Here is a 19035-nt window from a genome sequence, read left to right on the forward strand (position 1 = left end):
ATATTTATAAAGAAAAAAGAATTCCTGACATGGGACGCAGCTAGTGAAAAGGCATAGGGTCAAAGTTGGAGTGTCTTAGGAAAAGAAGAATAAGGAGGTCAGGGTCTGGATCATTGAATACATGGAGGGAGCGAGCAAAGTATGAGAAAAACAGAAAGATGCCAAGTTAGGAATATCTTTTAAAGACAAACAGAGAATATTATATTTGCTCTAAGGGCTAACAGGGAACCACTAGAGTTTACTAAATAGAGGAAGGGAGAGAAGAAACATGACCAAAACTGCACTTTGGGAAGAACACTTAGATATTTGAGTAGGGAATAGACTTGAGGCAGGGAGAACAACCTAAAAGAGTATTGCATTCATGTAATTAGAAAAGCTGACAGTGGAAAATATAAATAGATGCTTACTCTCCCTTTTCAACAGGAATGTTAGCTCTTGCCATATATCCTCTAAGGAAATATGTCTTGGTTTTTTTCTTCTCTGACATAGAATGCATTTTTGAAGGACATTTATAAACAGATGTAACATTCAGTATTTTTAGGTATTTTAAATGGCTAATGTTTAAGATACATTGTGTTGTTATTTAGTGTGATACTAGTCATTTTGTTTTCTTTCAATAGATGAATAAAACATTTCAAGCATCCAAACTGAGAAGGCAATATATCCAATCCCATGTTGTCAAAGTCAGGTATGTAATATAGCCATAATTACAAGTATCCACATGCTGGTATCATCTATAAATAGGCATGGATTTGAATCTTCTTCCTTCCCCTTTTTTCAGTGTTCTTTAGTGTGACTAACAAAGAAATATTAAAGAATTAAAACTAATCTAAAATGTGGGTCTTAAATCCTTCACTATTTCAACTGAGCAAGAGGGAGCTCAATCAGTTCTATGAGGCTTGAAATTAACCCAAATGAGGCAATTAGATTAGAGTCATCACCCAGAGTAATTTTACAAAAGTTTATACCACATTTCCTGGAAAGCAGCTGTGTAAAGTCCAAAACTAGCAGGTCCATTGATTTCTCCTCTCTTTGGGCTAACTTAGGTCCCACTTGCATCAAACTTGCATATTGTAGAGAAAAATGCACTTAAGATCTATATGTACTGAGTCCCAAACTATAAAGCTACAAAGATGGTATAGTATATTAACCACTGGACTTAGTGTCGGAAAGACCTGAATTCAAATCCTGTCCCTTTGTCAATCTAGTGCATGAAGCCTGTTGACGATTTCCCACAGTAATGTTTTAAATGCATAAAGTAAAACACATAGAATTATAAAGGATATAAATTGCATTGAAATATAGTTATCAAAAAAATTTAAGTTCGCACTCCCAAATTAAGAATTCCTAAATAATCTTAAAAGATTTTAAAACGTGAATAGGGTAGATGATTGTAAGAAGTCTACATAGAGGCAATTGGCAAACAACTAACAGTAAAAAGATCTGGTAGTAAGTATTAGTCATAAGGTCACCAAGATCTTGGAAATAAGGATTCAAAAGATAGTTTAGTCTAGCCATTAGGATACCAATATTACAGCAGACTAGAACTTGGGACTATATATATACAAACACACAGACAAACAAACACACACACTCATTGCCTTGAATTAGGACTGATCTAAAAGTCTAGGGTTAGACTGAGCCTAGAGGTAGAGACTAAATAGGTAATATAAATTCATTTATCATTTAGCAGATTGCTAGGGTAAGGATGATTGGATTATAGGTCTAGAGTTGGAAAGACTATTACAAGTCATCTAATCTAACCCCTTCATTTAAGGATGAGGAGTCTCAGATGTAGAGAGGTTAAACAAATATGTAAGGATTTTATAAAACATTATATAAATGCTAGCTATTATTACCCATGCTCTACAGGTAATGCTCCAGTCAGAATTAAGTTTAGGTCTCATGATTCCAAATTCCTCTTTCTACTGCATCATGTTGCCTCCAGAATCTTGCCAGCCATTACAAATGCCTGTCTAGTGCATCAGACTTTTTCTACTAGCCTCCAGTTCTACATACTTCTAAAGAATGAAATTCAGTTCTTTAGATAGGTGCATCCTTGCTTATACACATTATTTTAACATTTGCAGTTGGTCATCAGCATCACTCTCCATAAAAATTTATTGAGCCTGGTATTCCACCAGGTTCCAAACAGCAAAACCTTCTGGGTCCAAAACAAATGAACTTAGTACCTGGTGACACCACACCCTAGGGCAAGTTGGGGGGGGGGGGGGGTTAAGGTAAATGTGTTGCTTGTGATTTTACTATGCTCTCTATTCCAATGAGTCTATAAAGAGAAAGAAATATTCCCAGAGAATGAAAGATGAGATCTGAGTTTGTTAAATTGTTGTTGCCACTGATAAGAAAGGGATTCGAGGAGGTTCATTTGGAAATGTCACAAGTCTAGAATTTTGTGGAAAATAAAGACAAATTCTTTTTTACAGTTTCGTTTTGTTATTTAATCATTTTTAAACACTTTTAAAATTTTGAGTTCCAAAATCTCTCTCTCCCTATTCCTCCTCTACTCCCTGAGAAAGCAAGCAATTTGCTATCAATAATACATGTGAATAATGCAAATTATATTTCCATTTTACCTATGTAACAAAAACAGCAAAAAAAGTGAAAAACTACATTTCAGTTTGCACTCAATTTATCAGGTCTTTTTCTAGAGTTGGTTATCATTTTTATTACAAGTCCTTTGGAATTGTCTTGGATGATTGTTTTGATCAGAGTAGCTAAGTTTTTCACAGGTGATCATAATTACAATATTGTAGTTAATGTGTGCAATGATCTCCTGATTTTGCTGACTTCATTTTGAATCAGTTCATTTAGGTCTTTCCATTTTTTTCTAAAACCACACTCCCCTTATCATTTCTTATAGTACAAAAAGTAGCCATTCTCCAATTGATGGACATCCCCTCAATTTCTAATTTTTTGTCACCACATAAACAATTGCTATATTTTTGCACACAGGTCTTTTTTTGTTTGATCTATTTGGGGTACAAAGCCAAAAATGGTATTGCTAGGTCAAAGCGTATGGACAGTTTTATAGCCCTTTGGGCATGGTTCCAAATTGTTCTACAGAATGGTTAGACCAGTTCACAACTCCACCAGCAGCTAATTAGCATACCTATTTTCCCTCATTCTTTCTAGCATATTATTTTTTTATATGTATGAGATAATGCCTTAAAGTTGTTTTAATTTACATTTCTTTAATCAGTAATAATTTAGAGCATTTTATATGATTATAGTTAGCTTTAATTTCTTCTTAAAACTCCCAGTTCATACCCCTTGACAATTTATCAACTGGAGAATGGTTCTTCTTATTAAACTCAGTTCCCTAAGTATTTGAGAGAAGACACCTTTATCAGAGAAACTTAATGTAAAAGTTATTGATATTACTTCATTCTCTATGATACTTTTTAACAAAATGTAGTTGCCCCTAGCATCTTTTTTTAATTAGATCTTTTTGCTTTTGTTTTGCCTGAGATTACGACTGCTATCTTTACCTTTTTTGCTTCAGCTGAAAGATGATAAACAGATTTTGCTTCAGCCCCACCAATATTTTAACTCTATATATGTGTCTTTCTGTTTCAAATATATTTCTTGTAAAATAATAATTGTCCAGTTCAAGTTTCTCATCGATTCTGCTATCTGCTTCCATTTTATGTGTGAGCTCATCATATTTACATTCACAGTTAATGATTACTAACTGTGTATTTCCCTCCATTTTATTTTCTTCTCTTTATCTTTCTCCCTCTTTTTATCCTGTTCCTACTCATAAGTCTGTTTTGAGTCTAACCATTGCCTCCCTTAATCTGACCTCCCTTTTATCATTCCCCAACCCCCACCTTTCACTTATTCCTTTCCTCACCTAAATTGTTCTAGGAAAAAATAGATTTCTAAACCCAACTGAGTGTGTGTGTGTGTGTGTGTGTGTGTGTGTGTGTGTGTAAACGCGCGCATGCGCGCTCAGGTATGTGCAGTGTACTAAAGTATCTGTATGTGTGTGTTTTTCCCTCTTTGAATCAATTCTGATGAAAATGAGATTCAAGTATTTCCTCCATATTTTCCCTTCCACTGTAAAAGCTCTTCCATATGTGCCACTTTTCTGTAAGATAAATGACTACCACTCTTTTTCCTCCTTTTAGTGCATTTTTATCACACTTTTAACATACTAAACTTTCTCCTGTGCCTTCTGCCTTTGTAGATTTCTTCTATCTTAATAATTATAAAGTTCTTGGGAAATGCATGTATTATCTTCCCATACAGAAATGCAAAAGGTTTAACTTTACTGAGTCTCTTGATTTCTAGTTCATGTTTACTTTTTTAGGCCTTTCTTGAGTCTTATGTTTGAATGTCAAATTTTCTATTCATTTTTCGTCTTTACAGGAATGCTTGAAAGTCCTCTTTTTCCATTCTTTCCAAAAAAAGATTATATGCATGTGATCAGTGGCTTCTTTCAATTTCTACTTTACCCTCTGGATCTAAGGTACTGAGGCAGTTTTTCTTGATAATATCTTGAAATATGATACAAGGGCTTTTTTCATTATGGATTTCAGATAGTCAATTAATTCTTAAATTATATCTCCTTTATTTTTTAATTCATTTTTGGATGATCTATTTCACATTTTCTTCTATTTTTTTCAATCTTCGACATTGCCCAATTTTAATTTTTAAAAAATTATTTTTCTATAGTGAGCATTTATACCTTTTTTTTCCATTTGATCTATTTTCTTTTTAAAAAATTATTTTCTTCAGTGGATTTTTGTGACCCTTTTAACCAAGCTGCTAATCCTCTTTGAATATTTTTTATATCACACATTTCTTTTTCTGATTTTTTTCTCTACCACTTATCTCTTTCATTGACTTTTAGGAATTCTTGTTTATATTATTTCCAATAAGAATTTTTCTTTGAGGCTTTTATGGCTTTTTGTTTTCTTCTTCCAAATTTGTGTTTTTGTTTTCCCTGTCAGTATAGTAACTTCTTATAAACAAGCTCTTATTTTGTTGTTTGCTCATTTTTCCAGTCTATTTCTTGACTTTGACCTTTATGCTAAAGTTAGGCTCTACTCATCAGGGGATGGGGGAGTGCATTGGCCCAAGTCGCAGACTTTTTCCTGTGGCTATTTTCACAACTAATTCTGGAGGTCTGCAAGTTTGGGGTGTTTTCAAGGTGGTGTGATCTGGGGAGAAGTATGGTCATTGCTCTACTGGTTTGTATTCTGGTATTTACCTGGGAAGGACCCTGCTCTTTTTTTCAATATATGGTCTTCTTGGCCTTGGAATTGTGACCAGGGCCTCTGCTCTTTTGCAACCATAAGTGCTTCTTAGTCTTGGAAATGGGACTAGGTTTTCTGCTCTCCTGAAGCCATAAATACTAATGCCCCTCCCTTTCTTGGAACTGCATCCAAAGCCCCTGTTTCCTTGTGATGGATCAATAGCACTCCTCTCCAATCTGAAACTGCAACCCAGAATGTTTCTGAGTTGAGAGGTCCCAACACTGCTTCTTACTCAATCACCTCCAACACCCACCATTGATGCTACCAAAATATTTCTATCTGGACAACCCCAGCCCTGGGGGCACAGACTTCTCATGCCAACTTCCTATGTTGCTTTAGTCTGGAAATATGCCTTACCTCAATTTTTTTGTTGGATCTGCCACTCAAAAATCCAATTTGAAACAATATTTTAAGTTGTTTGGATGGGAATGTTGGAAGAGTTTGGCTAGGTTTCTGCCTTGAATCCACTATCAAAAATAAATTTTCTGTAATATCTTGACAGTCTCACTGAACCACCATTAAAAAGAAAAAAATTATCATATATAATAGAGCACTTATTAGATCTGTGTTTATGAAACAATATGCCACAAATCCAAACTCTTGTATTTCCCAAGAAAATTAGAAAACTTAGGGCACATGTAAATTCAAATTGTATTACTACTTCTAATAAAAACTAGCATTTATAGAGTACTTTAAAGTTTTTTTTTAACTTTCTTTCTGACCAATTAACAAGTCTAAAACTCAGCGGCAAGGACTAGGCAAGCAGGGTAAACTAATTTGCCTAGGGTCACATAGCTAGAAAGTGTATTAGGTTCAGAGTCCAGTCCTTAGCTCTCTATCAACTGTGTCAGCTAACTGCCCCAAGTACTTTAAAGTTCATAACCCACTTTAAATATATCATCTCAGTGAAATATCCTGTGAAATAGGGATATTATCCCCATTTTATAGTTGAGGAAAATAAGGCTGATAGAAGGTAAATGACTTACCCAGGGTTACATAACTAATAATTATCTTATACAGAATTTGAACCTCACTCTTCCTAAATCCAAACACCACACTATCTACTATAGCACCTAGTTACTATAGTGAAAATAATTTAAATATGCTCAAAATAAGGGATATGTTATTCAATATTTGATTCACTGATTTTGGAGTGAACAGAAGAAACAAATGCTTGGTCTTTTTGATAAAGGAAGAAAACAGATCAAGAATGAAGAGTATAAAGTTAGACAGCACAAATGGGAAATTCTTTGAATTTTAGTATTCCATGATCCAGTAAGGTATAGGTTAATAACAATGAAAATTTCATTGCTCACTTCTAGTATTTTTCTACCTTTCTTGAATGAGTATGAGGGGAAAGGACAAGTAAATGTGCTTGCTCTTTGTCCACATGGAGATAGGACAATTTGTTTTTATGTGGGTCTTTTTGGTTATAGTTGATAGAGGTAGTAGTTAAATCATTAAGATTCTGATTAATGGTACAGCTTATTTTCCAAAAGAACCCATAAACTTTTATTCAAAATAGTCCCTGAAATGTTTTATTACATTTTTCTAGACTACATATGGATAAAAATTTCAACAATCATTTTCTGACATTTTGCAATCCACATTCTCCCTTCTTCCTACCTCTCACCCCTTCCTGAGACATCAAGCAATATAACATAGGTTATATATATATGCTATCATGCAATGCATGCTTCCATGTTCATCATGTTGTGAAAGAGGGGAAAAACAAATGAAAGAAATAAAGTGAAGAATGATATGGTTCAATCTGCATTCTGACTCAACCAATTACTTCTAAGATCTTTTTCATTGTTACTCCCTCTGGATCATCCTGGATCTTTGCACTGTTGATAATAGTTGTCATTCACAATTGATCATCGCACATTATTGCTGTTACTGTGTACAATGGTCTCCTCATTCTACTTACTTCCCTATGCATCATTTCATATATCTTTCCAAGTTTCTTATGGATTATCCTGTTTGTCATTTCTTATGGCACATAATATTAATATTCCCTTACAATTTTATACAACTTGTTCAGCTATTCCCAAGCCAATGAACATCCTTTCAGTTTCCAATTCTTTGGCACCACAAAAACAGCTACTCTAAATATTTTTATACAAGTAGGTCCTTTCCCCCCCCATCTTTATCTCTTTGGGACACAGATATAGTAGTGATTTTTCTGGGTCAAAAGATAGACCCAGTTTTATGACCCTTTGGGCATCGTTACAAATTGTCTTCAGAATGGTTGGATAAATTCACAACTCCACCAACACTTCATTAGTGTCCCTCTTATCCCACATGCTCTCCAACATTAATTATTTTCCTTTTTTGTCATATTAAACTGTCTGATACATATAAAGTGATACATAAAGAGTTTTGTTAATTTGCATTTCTCTAATTTAATAGTGATTTGGAGCATTTCTCATATGACTAAAGGTAGTTTTAATTTCTTCATCTGAGAATTGCTTATTCTTATCATTTGATCATTTGTCAATCAGGGAAACTTTTGTTTTCTTATAAATTTGACTTTGTTCTTTATATGTTTGAGAAATGAGGCCTTTGTCAGAGATACTTGATATATAAATTTTTCAAGTTTTTTTTCCCTTTTTCATCTTAGTTGCATTGGGTTTGTGCAAAAACTTTTAAGTTTAATGCAGTCAAAAATATCCATTTCACATTTTGTGACTTTGTATAGATAGAAGCTCAAAAGCTAGAGTGAAGGGTAAGGTTAGGTATATCTCCCCTCAATAAGGTGACTTCTGGGATTCTGAGAGAGTTTAAAAGTAATAATGAGGCAGTGGTATATCTCTTGAAATATTCATTGACAGTGTAAGAGCAGGTAAGCTAGCCAAATCCATAGAAAGGTGGAGGTGCTTAGATAATAAACCACTGGCACCGCATATAAGAGCAATGGAATAGACCACAGTCAGTGCATAAAAACATTCCAAATATTTGATGTGTGTATACTTATATTTTTTTTCCTGAAGAAAATAACATTTTTCATCATAAGTCCTTCAAAATTTTCCTGGATAATTCTATTGATCAGAGTAGTTAATTCATAGTTAATCATTGTATAATAATACTGTTACTGTGTACAATATTCTGATTCTGCTCTATTCACTCTGCTGCACTTCATGTACTCTGCCCAGGTTTTCTGAAACCATCCTGCCTGATATTTCTTATGGCACAATAATATCCTATCACAATCGTATACCACAAGTTGTTCAGCCATTTCCCAAGTGAAGGAAATCCCTGCAGTTTCCAATTCTTTGCCACCACCAAGAGAGATACTACAAATATTTTGGAGCAGATAGATCCTTTCTTGAACAATTTTGTATGTCTTTGGGCATAGTTTCAAAGTACTCTCCAGAATGGATGGATCAGTTCATATGTTCACCAACAAATTTTCCACATTCCCACCAATATTTATAATTTTCATTTTCTGTCATGGTAGTCAATCTTATAGATGTGAAATGGTACTTCAGAGTTGTTTTAATTTTCATTTTTCTAATCAGTGAATCAATGAGAATTTGGCACATTTTTTCATATGACTATAAATAGCCTTGAATTCCTTCTCTAAAAAACTGCCTGTCCATATCCTTTGACAATTTATAAATTGGAGAATGACTCATATTCTTATAAATTTAACTCATTTTGCTACACATTTGAGAAAAGAGGCCTTTAATACAGAAACCTTGCATCTTTATCATTTTTAATATTACATTAATCATTTAATTTTATCATTTCAGTTCATTAATCATAAAATGTCTTCTCATTTCCTGAAAGATGTGACTTGAAGTAAGGGTTCTTAACTTTTTTGTGTGTCATGGACCCTATTGAGAGTCAGGTGAAGCCTATGGACCCCTTCTTAAAACTAATATTTTAAATGCATAAGATAAAATGTGGAATATGATAAGGGAAACAAATTATATTGAAATACAGTAATAAAAATATTTTTAAATAAATACATGAAGGCAGCTAGGTTGCTCAGGGGATAGAGTACCAGGTAGCAGGAGGATGTGGGTTCAAATCTGACCTTAGACATTTTCTGGCTATGTGCCTCTATCCAAGTCATTTAATCTCAAATGCTTAGCCCTTACTGATCTTCTGTCCTAGAACAATTAATACTTGTATCATTTCTAAGACAGGTAAATATGTGGATCCTAGGTTAAGAACCTTTAAGAACATAAAAGGGATTTTAATTACTTGAAATTCTTATCCTCTCTTACAATTTGGAGGTTAATGATATAATCTTTATCATTCTAACTCTTCTTCTATGTCTCCAGACATAGTTCATAAAAAAATCTCTCCCATTACCCTTACTATTGATCCTTTTCCTGGGTAGACTAACACCCTATATACTTATTTCTATGATTCCTGTACCCAGTTCTTCATATTTGACTTCTCCCTAACATTGATTTCTTAGCTTGCTTTTTTGATTAAAGGAAATAGAAGCTAAAACAAAACTAATGTAAAAGAAAGTAAAAGGAATGACTGTTGGGGGTTGACTCGGGTTTCCTAGCAAGTAAAAGCTACTAAATTTGTGATTAATTTTTATTATTTGGTTTTTATAATATTTTAGTCTTTATTGTCTATAAAGTCAGATAATAACATATCAAGTGTGGAGGAATTAGTTTTTTACATGTTCAGTCATTTCAGTTATGTGGCTTTGCAGCCCCATTTGGAATACTTTTAGCAAAGAGGCTGGCCAAGTAAGCAATGAGGGCCAAGGTTGTTGCATTGCAAGTGGGTAAGAGCTTTAATAACAATGATAAGGTCACAGCAATAATATGATCAACTTTTCTTTTTCATTCCCACAGACAGGACAATGGTAAAACAATAGTGGATGTGGTGCTGAAATTTAAGTCCTGTTACAGCAATAACGCAGCAGTGTTTCGGGACAGGGCCAGAAATATTTTACTTCAGAAGCTGACAGGGGACACTGGGTCCTTCTGCATTGATTCTTCGTCTTTTAAACTATCAGGTAAGCTTTTAAAGTTCATTCACTTAGTTTGAATATATTCAGCTTTGCATTATGTATGTTGGCTTATTTAATGGTAATTATCTTCAGCCCAGAGGCAGATTGGCATAGAGAGAGAGAGATGACCTTAAGGCCAACATGATGTAGGTTCAAATCTTGCCTCTGACACAGAGGTTGGGACACATTGGCTATGTGACCACTAGCAAGGCTTTAACTTCTAGGCAACTCTTAAGACTAGAGATTTCAGAGAAGGTGCTGACCAGCATAAGAAGCACTTTCCTCACTGGGAGATCCCAATATCAGTGAAATCAAATATCTGGTTCTTATCCCTATCCAATCACTATTGGAATAATGATGCTTACCCCCCTCAATACAACTAATAACACCACAAATGAAAAATAAGTTGCTATAAATTCATATTATTGATATTTAGACATATTAAAACTGCCTAACATATTGCTCAGATTCCCTCTTAAATCTTAGTTCCTTGTTGTCACTTTTATTTCTCAGTGGTTCATTGGCAGCTAGGTTGCACAGTAGATAGATGTTGGGTCTGGAGTCAGAAAGACTCGTCTTCCTGAGTTCAAATTTGGCCTCAGACACTTATTAGCTGTGTGACCCTGGCAAATCACTTAACCCTTTGTGTCTCAGTTTACCTCAGATGAGGAAACAAACACTCATCTGTAAAATGAGCTGAAAAAGTAAAGAGCAAACTACTCCAGTGTCTTTGCCAAGAAAACCCCAAATAAGAATCGAAAGAATCAGACACCATCCAGTAATGAACCATTCATTGAAAGAGATTTTAATTACATACTAACGAAAGAGCCAGTCTTAAACATTGCTGCATGAGTTAAAATCTTAGCTCTCTGACTTCCAGAAGAACTTTGTCCAATGGAAAAGAATATCTTTTCTTCTTTAACCAAGAAGACAAAATTGACTCAAACGTTCACCTGAAATCTACTTCAAAAGCTTATTCACCAAAAGAAATATTGACTGAGAAATGAGCCTGCTTCTTCCAGACATGGCCTCCTAATATTATTGAAATATGACTCAAACCAAGTGTTTACCTTCTCTGCTGGAGTTTCTTCTCAATCAAACTACTACTTCTGGAGGCTGTTATTTTTAGAAAAATCTCTATTTTTTAAAAATAATGGCCATGGTTTTGCCCCTTGGGAACTCCAAGATTATCAGAGTACAGAAACAAGGAAAGGAAAGTAAGTCAGGAACATGTTTCAGTTATTAAACTAATGATTCATTAATCACATGGAGAGTAAATAGTTTCTGGAGATAAGTATATCAGTTTGCTTACCTTCTGGTAGGATTAATTTCTCAATATAATAGAAATATAATATCTATAAATGCTGGTTGTGTTTTCTTAAATTATGCCTTTTGTACCCTAAAATTCCCCCTACTTTCTTTAACTCCTTTTTCAAGGACTCGAAGTCTCTGGGAGTTGTCTAACTTCATAGACATAAGAAAATCATAAACATGTCCTAAGTGTCTATAGTATTTTTAAAATATATTCCAAGTATTTGTGCTTACTTTACCTCTTTTGTTCCTTAAAACAACCAAGTGATGAGCCACCTAGCTGCCCAAGTGAAGAGCTAGACTGGTCTTATTATCTAAGTTTTACAGAAAAAGAAATTGAGGTTCAGAAAAGTTAAGTATTAGGCCCAAAGCCAAGACTAATTAAAGCATATCAGTTCTCCTAGCCCCAGGTTGGGTCCAGTGTTCTTTTCATTATATCATACCTCTTCTCAGTTCAGTAGATAATATCAAGCTCAACCACTGCTAAGTCAGTCCTCTCAATACCTTAACCAAGTAGAAACTGAAACATTTTTATATATAATAGTTATTCTGATTGAAGGGATAAAATTAGGAAAGGAGGGGCATAGGAATAAGTATTTATATGATACTTACTCCTACCTACTATGGGCCAGAGATTGTGCTAAACTTTTTTTACAAATATAATCTCATTTGATTCTTACAGCAATCCTACAAAAGCGGTGCTGATAGTATTCTCATTTTAAAGTTGAGGAACCCAAGGAAAACAAAGGTTAAATTATTTGGCCAGAAGCATGTAGCTTGGAAGTGTCTGAGGCCAAATTTTGAACTCAGCTCTTCCCAATTCCAAACCCAGCACTCTAACCATTTTACCACCAAGTGCCTCAAAAGCTATTTCATCAAAAAAAAAAGTGATTCTCAACAGTCTCCAAGTAAGTTATTCTCTAGCTTAAATATTGGATGGGTTGTTATTTAATTAGCCAAGGTTAGTATATCAGCAGCTCATTGGACTATCTTTACTTAAATTTTGCTGTTTGGCCTTGTATCCAATTAGATGTCCAATAAGCATTTCAAACAGCACAAGAGACTGTCTGTGTGACCTTAGACAAGACATTTAACCTCTTTGAGTCTTAGTTTCTCTATCTATAAAATTGGAATAATAATAGATTCTACCCTGCAGTGTCATTGTGAAGATCATGAGATAATATGTGTGACGTACTTGACAAACTTTAAAATGCTATATATGATGATGGTGGTGGTGATGTCTAATAGAGAACTCATTGTCTTCCCTCTAAAGTTCACCTCTCCTTCAAACTTCACTATTTCTGTTGAAAGTACCACCATCTTTACAGTTCCCCAGGTTTACAGCCTTGAAGTTGCTCTTGAGCCTTACCTCTCCTTCACTATCTCATATACAATGGGTTGCCAAGTCTTTTCAATTCTGCCTCTATAATGTGTTTGACACCTCTTCACTTATGTGACCATCAGCTTATTTCAGACCTTAATGACCTCCTTCCTGGCCAATTTCAACTATTGGACTCTTCCCTTTCCAATCTGTCCTATGTGTCATAATCAGAACAATTATCTTAAGTCATCTCTGACCTATTCAAATGCCTTCAGAGGCATTCTTATTAACAACAAGATAAACTTATGAACTCCTCAACATAGCATTCAATGCTCTTTACAAGCTGGATCCATTCAATGTTTGCAGGCTTATTCAACATTATTCTCTGCACATTCTTCGCTTCAAGCAAACTGACCTTTGTGCTTTTCTGCAAACAGCAATACATTTCAGCTCTTATGCTCATGAAGCTCCACTTCTCAAAATTACTTTCCTTCAAAGGCCTCCTCAGATCATAATGTCTGTATTTATCTGTTTATATGTTGTATCTCCCCTATTAGAATAGAAGCTCTTTAAAGGTAGGGCTATTAATCATTTTTTATTCCTGGCATCTAGCACAGTACTGTATCTATAATATGTATTTAGGAAATTCTTGTTGGATTGGAATACATAGGTTATTGCCTGGTACTCTTTTGGGATAAGGTGGGAGGTTTGATCCTTTTTATGGACTCGTTGAGCCCTGACAAATTCATGGACTATGAGGCAAAAAAAGATGAATTCACCTATACTATTAGAAGGAAAAAAGCCCTCAAAATGCATTACCTATTGATGATAAGTTATATTACCACATTATCATTATTGTTGTTGTTATGATTTTTAGTTATATAAAAGATAGAAGAAAAGAAAAGGAATTATTTACATAGCAATAATTACAAATTTATTTCACATTAAAATCAACCTTTGCTTGTGGAATGCACTAAAATAGAGAGTCAGCTTTGAAGTTAAGAAGGCCCAATGTTTCATTCGCCATAGATTAGCAATATTCATTATATTTTGCTTATTCAAACACTAGATTTAAGAGGTTACATGGCATTGGGAGTAGTCACTCTCAGAGTTAAAATAGCCTGGGATTAAGTCTTGCCTCTGAACAACCTTGGTCATATAACTTTGGGCAAATCCTTTAATATCTTAGTGGCCTAGGTAAGATACCAATGGAGAAGAATTGTTTATATGGGAAAAACACAAGTTCAGATCATAAATTCAAATAAACACAAGTTCAGATAATAAAATTAACTAGTTTATTCCCCTGAGAACATAGCAATCAGTTGCTGGGAGAGATATAAGAAAAGGGGGCTAATTGACTAAAAATGAATACATTTTCAAAAATAATCCTCAAAGTAGATAATCTACATAGCAAAAATTTTAAATCCTCATTATTATGTCACATACAAATTCCTCAGCTTAGGAGTTAAAGCCTTTTAAAACCTGACTCCAACCTATCTTTCTGGTCAAGTTGCACATTTTTCCCTAGCTCCCCTCAAAACTCAAATCTACCTCCTAGAAGAGATCCTGAGGTTTTGATATAAATTATGACCTCTTAAAATTACTTTAATTTATTTTGTATATTCTTTATATATACTTATTAGAATGCATGGTACTTACTCCCAGGAAGTTACTTGAGGAAAGAGTCTGTTTCATTCTGTCATTCTATGCCTAATGCCTAGGGTCTGGGTCTGGCACCTAATAGAGGCTTAATGAATGCTTCATTAATTGAATTGAATAATTGGCATGAAATAATAAGACTACATGATGATTTTTATTACAAATAATAAATTAAATAACAAAACTGCCCTTCATCTCATTATTGGCTTGTAAAAAATGAACAGAGACTACATGACATGGCATAATACTTGAGATTTACTGTCAACATTGTGTGTCTCTAGTTCTAACTAGACTTGTCCATTAAAATTTACACCACAGAGATGTAACTAATATCCAGAAATATTTTTACATGCCATTTTAAATATATACATCACAGACCTTATTTAGAGTTTCCCCTTCCACTATGATTCTTATTGCCTTTGCAGTATATCACTAGTTATTTAATATTTGATTGATTCTAACCTGTTTCTTCTTTATCTTTAGAAAAGAGGGTCCCAGAATATGCAGATCATTAACAAAGCCAGATTCTCTTGATGCCTAACTGGGTGCCTAACCTATTATTAAGATATAGTTTAAGCACCAAGAGCATTTGATTCATTATTGTTTTACTTAATGCAACAATCGGATGAACATTTGAAGAAAAAAAGCTAAGGAGTTTTATTTCCATAGGCACAGAACTATAGATTGGAAACTAGGAGACAAGAGGTTTTTATTATTACTCTTGGAGTGTATGTAATTCTGAACAAACTGCTGTTTTTCTTCAAATGATCGATCAGGACTGCAATGACAGCTATCCAGAATGTGGTCATTAATCAATTGTTGTACCTAGAGGATAAATAGTGTGTTCAGGCCAAGATGGAGTGTTCATTATAAAACACAGAAAAGTAAGAGTTCCCACACTAGAAAAATTCACAACCAACAATTTTTTTTCAATTAGACCTGTGATTTCATTACTGTAGAAAACACTTTCTATCAAGACTGTCGGCCTGTTGACTTGAAAATCATAGGGCACTGAGAGAGTAAGAAACTTGTTCAGGGTCACACAGTTAGGATATATTAAAGGCAAAATTTGAGTCCAGGTCTCAGCGTCTAAGGTCAACTCTCTAGCTACTATCCATGATATAATGGTATTTCTTAAATTATCTTTGCTGAATTCTAATGTAGAATACTGTATACATATTCTAGATAGATAGATGGGTGGATGGATGGATAAACAGAAATATTAGATAGATAGATTTGCTTTTTCTAAAAGGTTACTTCCCTTTTAAGATGAAAAATGCAGTTATTTTTCAATCTAAGAGTAATGTATCATTTTAATTGCCCATGTTTATTTGACCAGAATGGAAAGTGCAAGACTTCACACTTCTCACAACCTTCACCTCCAAATCACATGAAATAGTTCATAACGTTCTTTCTATCCAAATGTCTATAAGAAATTACATTTGCCAAGATGGTAAAGCACTAGGATTTAGCTGATGTATCAATTTATTCAGATGAGTCTGTGTATGTTTCCTACATGATTGGAACCACAGTAGTTTTTTAAATTTTGTATTGTTATAGTATTAGAGTTAGGAGAGGCTGGATTTCAAATCCCAACTATTATACTTACTACCTATACACTAATATCCATATCATTTAAACCCTACATATTCATTTGCATCTTCTATTAAACAGATATGATAATTCTCTGTAATATCTATCCATCTCATGAAACTGTTCTAAAAATGAAGGTGCGAAGATTAAAGTGCTATGAATGTAAGTGTTGATCATGATGGTATGTTTGCCATACCATCTTTAAAAATGTCAACATATTTCAATAGGGATCAATTTTTACATCAAAACACCTGCATGGAATACTTCAAAGTATGTAGAAGACAATTTGAATAACATGTAATCTAGAAAGGTTGCCTTAACCTAACTCTCTCTGGGTTGACATTAATACTCAATTTATAAAGGAGATATTATATTAGTGCTACATTCAAATATAAAGATGATACAACATTTTATTTGTCTAAAACCAAGCTTTTCACTTCTAAAGACAAAAAATAATGTTCATCCTGTCATCCCAATTTCTGTCAATGTTCAAAATATTGATATAACCTTTGTAACTTCCCTCTCTCTCAATTCTTACATCCGATCAAGTGTCAAGAAATGTTTCCTTGATATCACTCTTATCCTTTTCATTCAGCTTCTTACCTCCACGGTAAAGGCCCTCATTACCAAACACTAGAATACTTGCAAAAACCTCCTAATTGGCCTTTCTACCTCTCAACTCCATTCCATCCTTCAAATAACTGCCAAATTAATCTTTTTGACTTATATATCTGTTTATGTCACTTCTCTGTTATTTTCAATGACTCCCAATTATTTATTTAAAATTTTGAACTCTGCATGGTATTTGAAACCCTAAGAATTTTGTGCTACACTGTCTTTTCAGCATTGTCTCACACTACTCCCTTCTCCAGCCAAACTATCCTATTCATTTTTCCCCTACTTATGTTGCCAACTCTATGATTTGTTCATTTCCAGTGCCTGGTATAACTCTTATTCAACTATCACTCTTATTCTTTTGTCTGTTGAACTTTGAACTGCTGAACCCATCCTTTAGAGACTTGTTAAAATGCCTCCTCCTCTTTGAAATTTACTCTCATATTCCCATTTGGAAATGAACTTTCCTTTTAGACCTCATATAGTACTTCATTTAAACCTTTTCTGTGTTCAACATGTTATTGTATATCATAGTTTACTCTCTCTATATATATATACTTATATATATATGTACTTATACATATACAAATGTATATATTGTTATAAAAATGGAGGATGGATAATAAAGACTAAAGAAGACTGGATTTAGTGGGAGAGAGAGCACATTCTCACCTATAGCCTCTGTGCAGGTGCTTTTGGCAAAAGGCTATGCCTCTCCTCTCCTGACAGGCTTGCTAAACTGAGCCTGTCAACTACCCCTTATAACAATTACCCAGACAGGGAACCATTAAGAAGTTATATGTGTAGTTAACCTCTCTAGTTCCTCAACCTGAGGTTGGAATAGGTATTGATAAGGGCTATTGGTGCACTGTTAGAATAACGGTGAAGATCTGACTGTGTAATTGACTCCTCTTCCCAAGGGCTTAGATATATTGACCACTCAGGAAAGGTACTTGATAAAAAAACACTATATTTAGGTTTAGTTAGATGGGGGTAAGGAACAAGGATAAGGATTGAGGATTTGGGAACCTTATTACTAATAATCTAGTTATGATCAAGCTGTAGAGATTGCTAGATCAGGTAGAGACTGGAGACTCTTCACCCTCACACTAACTCTGGCCTGACTTGGCCAGAGCCAAGCCAAAGATTAGGGAAGGCTATTAATGGTCTTTGATGACAGTATCACTGTTCCCTCTCAGCTCTGTTGACAATGATGAATTGTTCTCTAGCTCTCTCAGAAAGGCAAGTTGGATTGCAGGTACAGACCTACCCTCCCTCTCGGGACCTCCCACCTCCTAAGTTCTGCTCTAGACTGAGCCCCAAGTGCTGTGCCTGGTGGATATTTATAGGGTTGGCTCCAAAGGACTTTTGCCCTGGCTCATGGCATTTGGGTACATTCCAAGGTGTTCAACTGCCGGTCTTGTCACTCAAAGTTGGTGTCCATCTTGTCCCAGAAATCAATACAACAATATATAATATTCCCTTTATAGCTGGTGAGTTTTATGACAAAGACTATATCTTAAACTTTCCATTTCCCCCATAAATTAGTACTTTGTGCTGAACATAGTGAGTACTGAATAAATATTTACTAAGTGAATAAAATTGATATAAACTTGACTGAATCAGTTTTTTCTCATGATGGATATTGTTAAGTTTATAATAAATATAAATGGATATTATAAGAAGTATCAATATTTTAATTAAAGCCATGCTGGTAAAATATAAGATGACCATGTGCCTGCTAAGATCTAATTCAAGTTGCCCACCATACCTTCTCTCCACCTCTCCCACGTGCCAAAAGAGAGCCCAGGTACCAAAGAGAAAGCAGGTACCAGAAGAGACCTCCTCCAATGACCCCAGGAATCTTATACTATTCTGTTACATAATCACACTTCCTGTCTACCTGAATTAAAAGAGGAATCATGGGAAATGTAGTTTCTGAGCCCCCTAAATGTCTACAGGAAGTTCGTCATATATCTAAATATTTAAAGGCTCAAATGAACCCCCAAAATTCCAAATAACACATTTCCCCCTAGAGATCCAGCGAAAAAGACTGGTCTTTTTTTTGGCGGATCTTATAAACATAGTCAACTTCTAAATTACAGGAATTTGGGGATAAAAGAAAAGAGGATAAAAACTAGCCGCGTTGACAAAAAGCCAATTGGTGCAGTCCCCTATTGGCATAAAGAGTGTACATTCAAAACAAATGCATTCAACTCATTCAATTCCCCATAGTTCAACTACTACAGCCTTTGCCATGAAACCTTTTC

General features: G+C 34.5%; 1 protein-coding gene across 1 annotated transcript in view; it reads left to right on the forward strand.

The window, feature by feature from the left end:
- LOC123252384 (transmembrane protease serine 11C-like) overlaps positions 1-19035 on the forward strand; it is an 81009-nt gene that overhangs the window by 24751 nt on the left and 37223 nt on the right. The window contains exons 3-4 of the mRNA XM_044681721.1: positions 621-688; positions 10109-10272. Of these exons, the coding sequence (XP_044537656.1) occupies positions 621-688; positions 10109-10272 (232 nt within the window). The remainder of the gene's footprint in view (positions 1-620; positions 689-10108; positions 10273-19035) is intronic.

The sequence above is a fragment of the Gracilinanus agilis genome, chromosome 6, assembly GCF_016433145.1.
Source record: "Gracilinanus agilis isolate LMUSP501 chromosome 6, AgileGrace, whole genome shotgun sequence".
NCBI lineage: Eukaryota > Metazoa > Chordata > Mammalia > Didelphimorphia > Didelphidae > Gracilinanus > Gracilinanus agilis.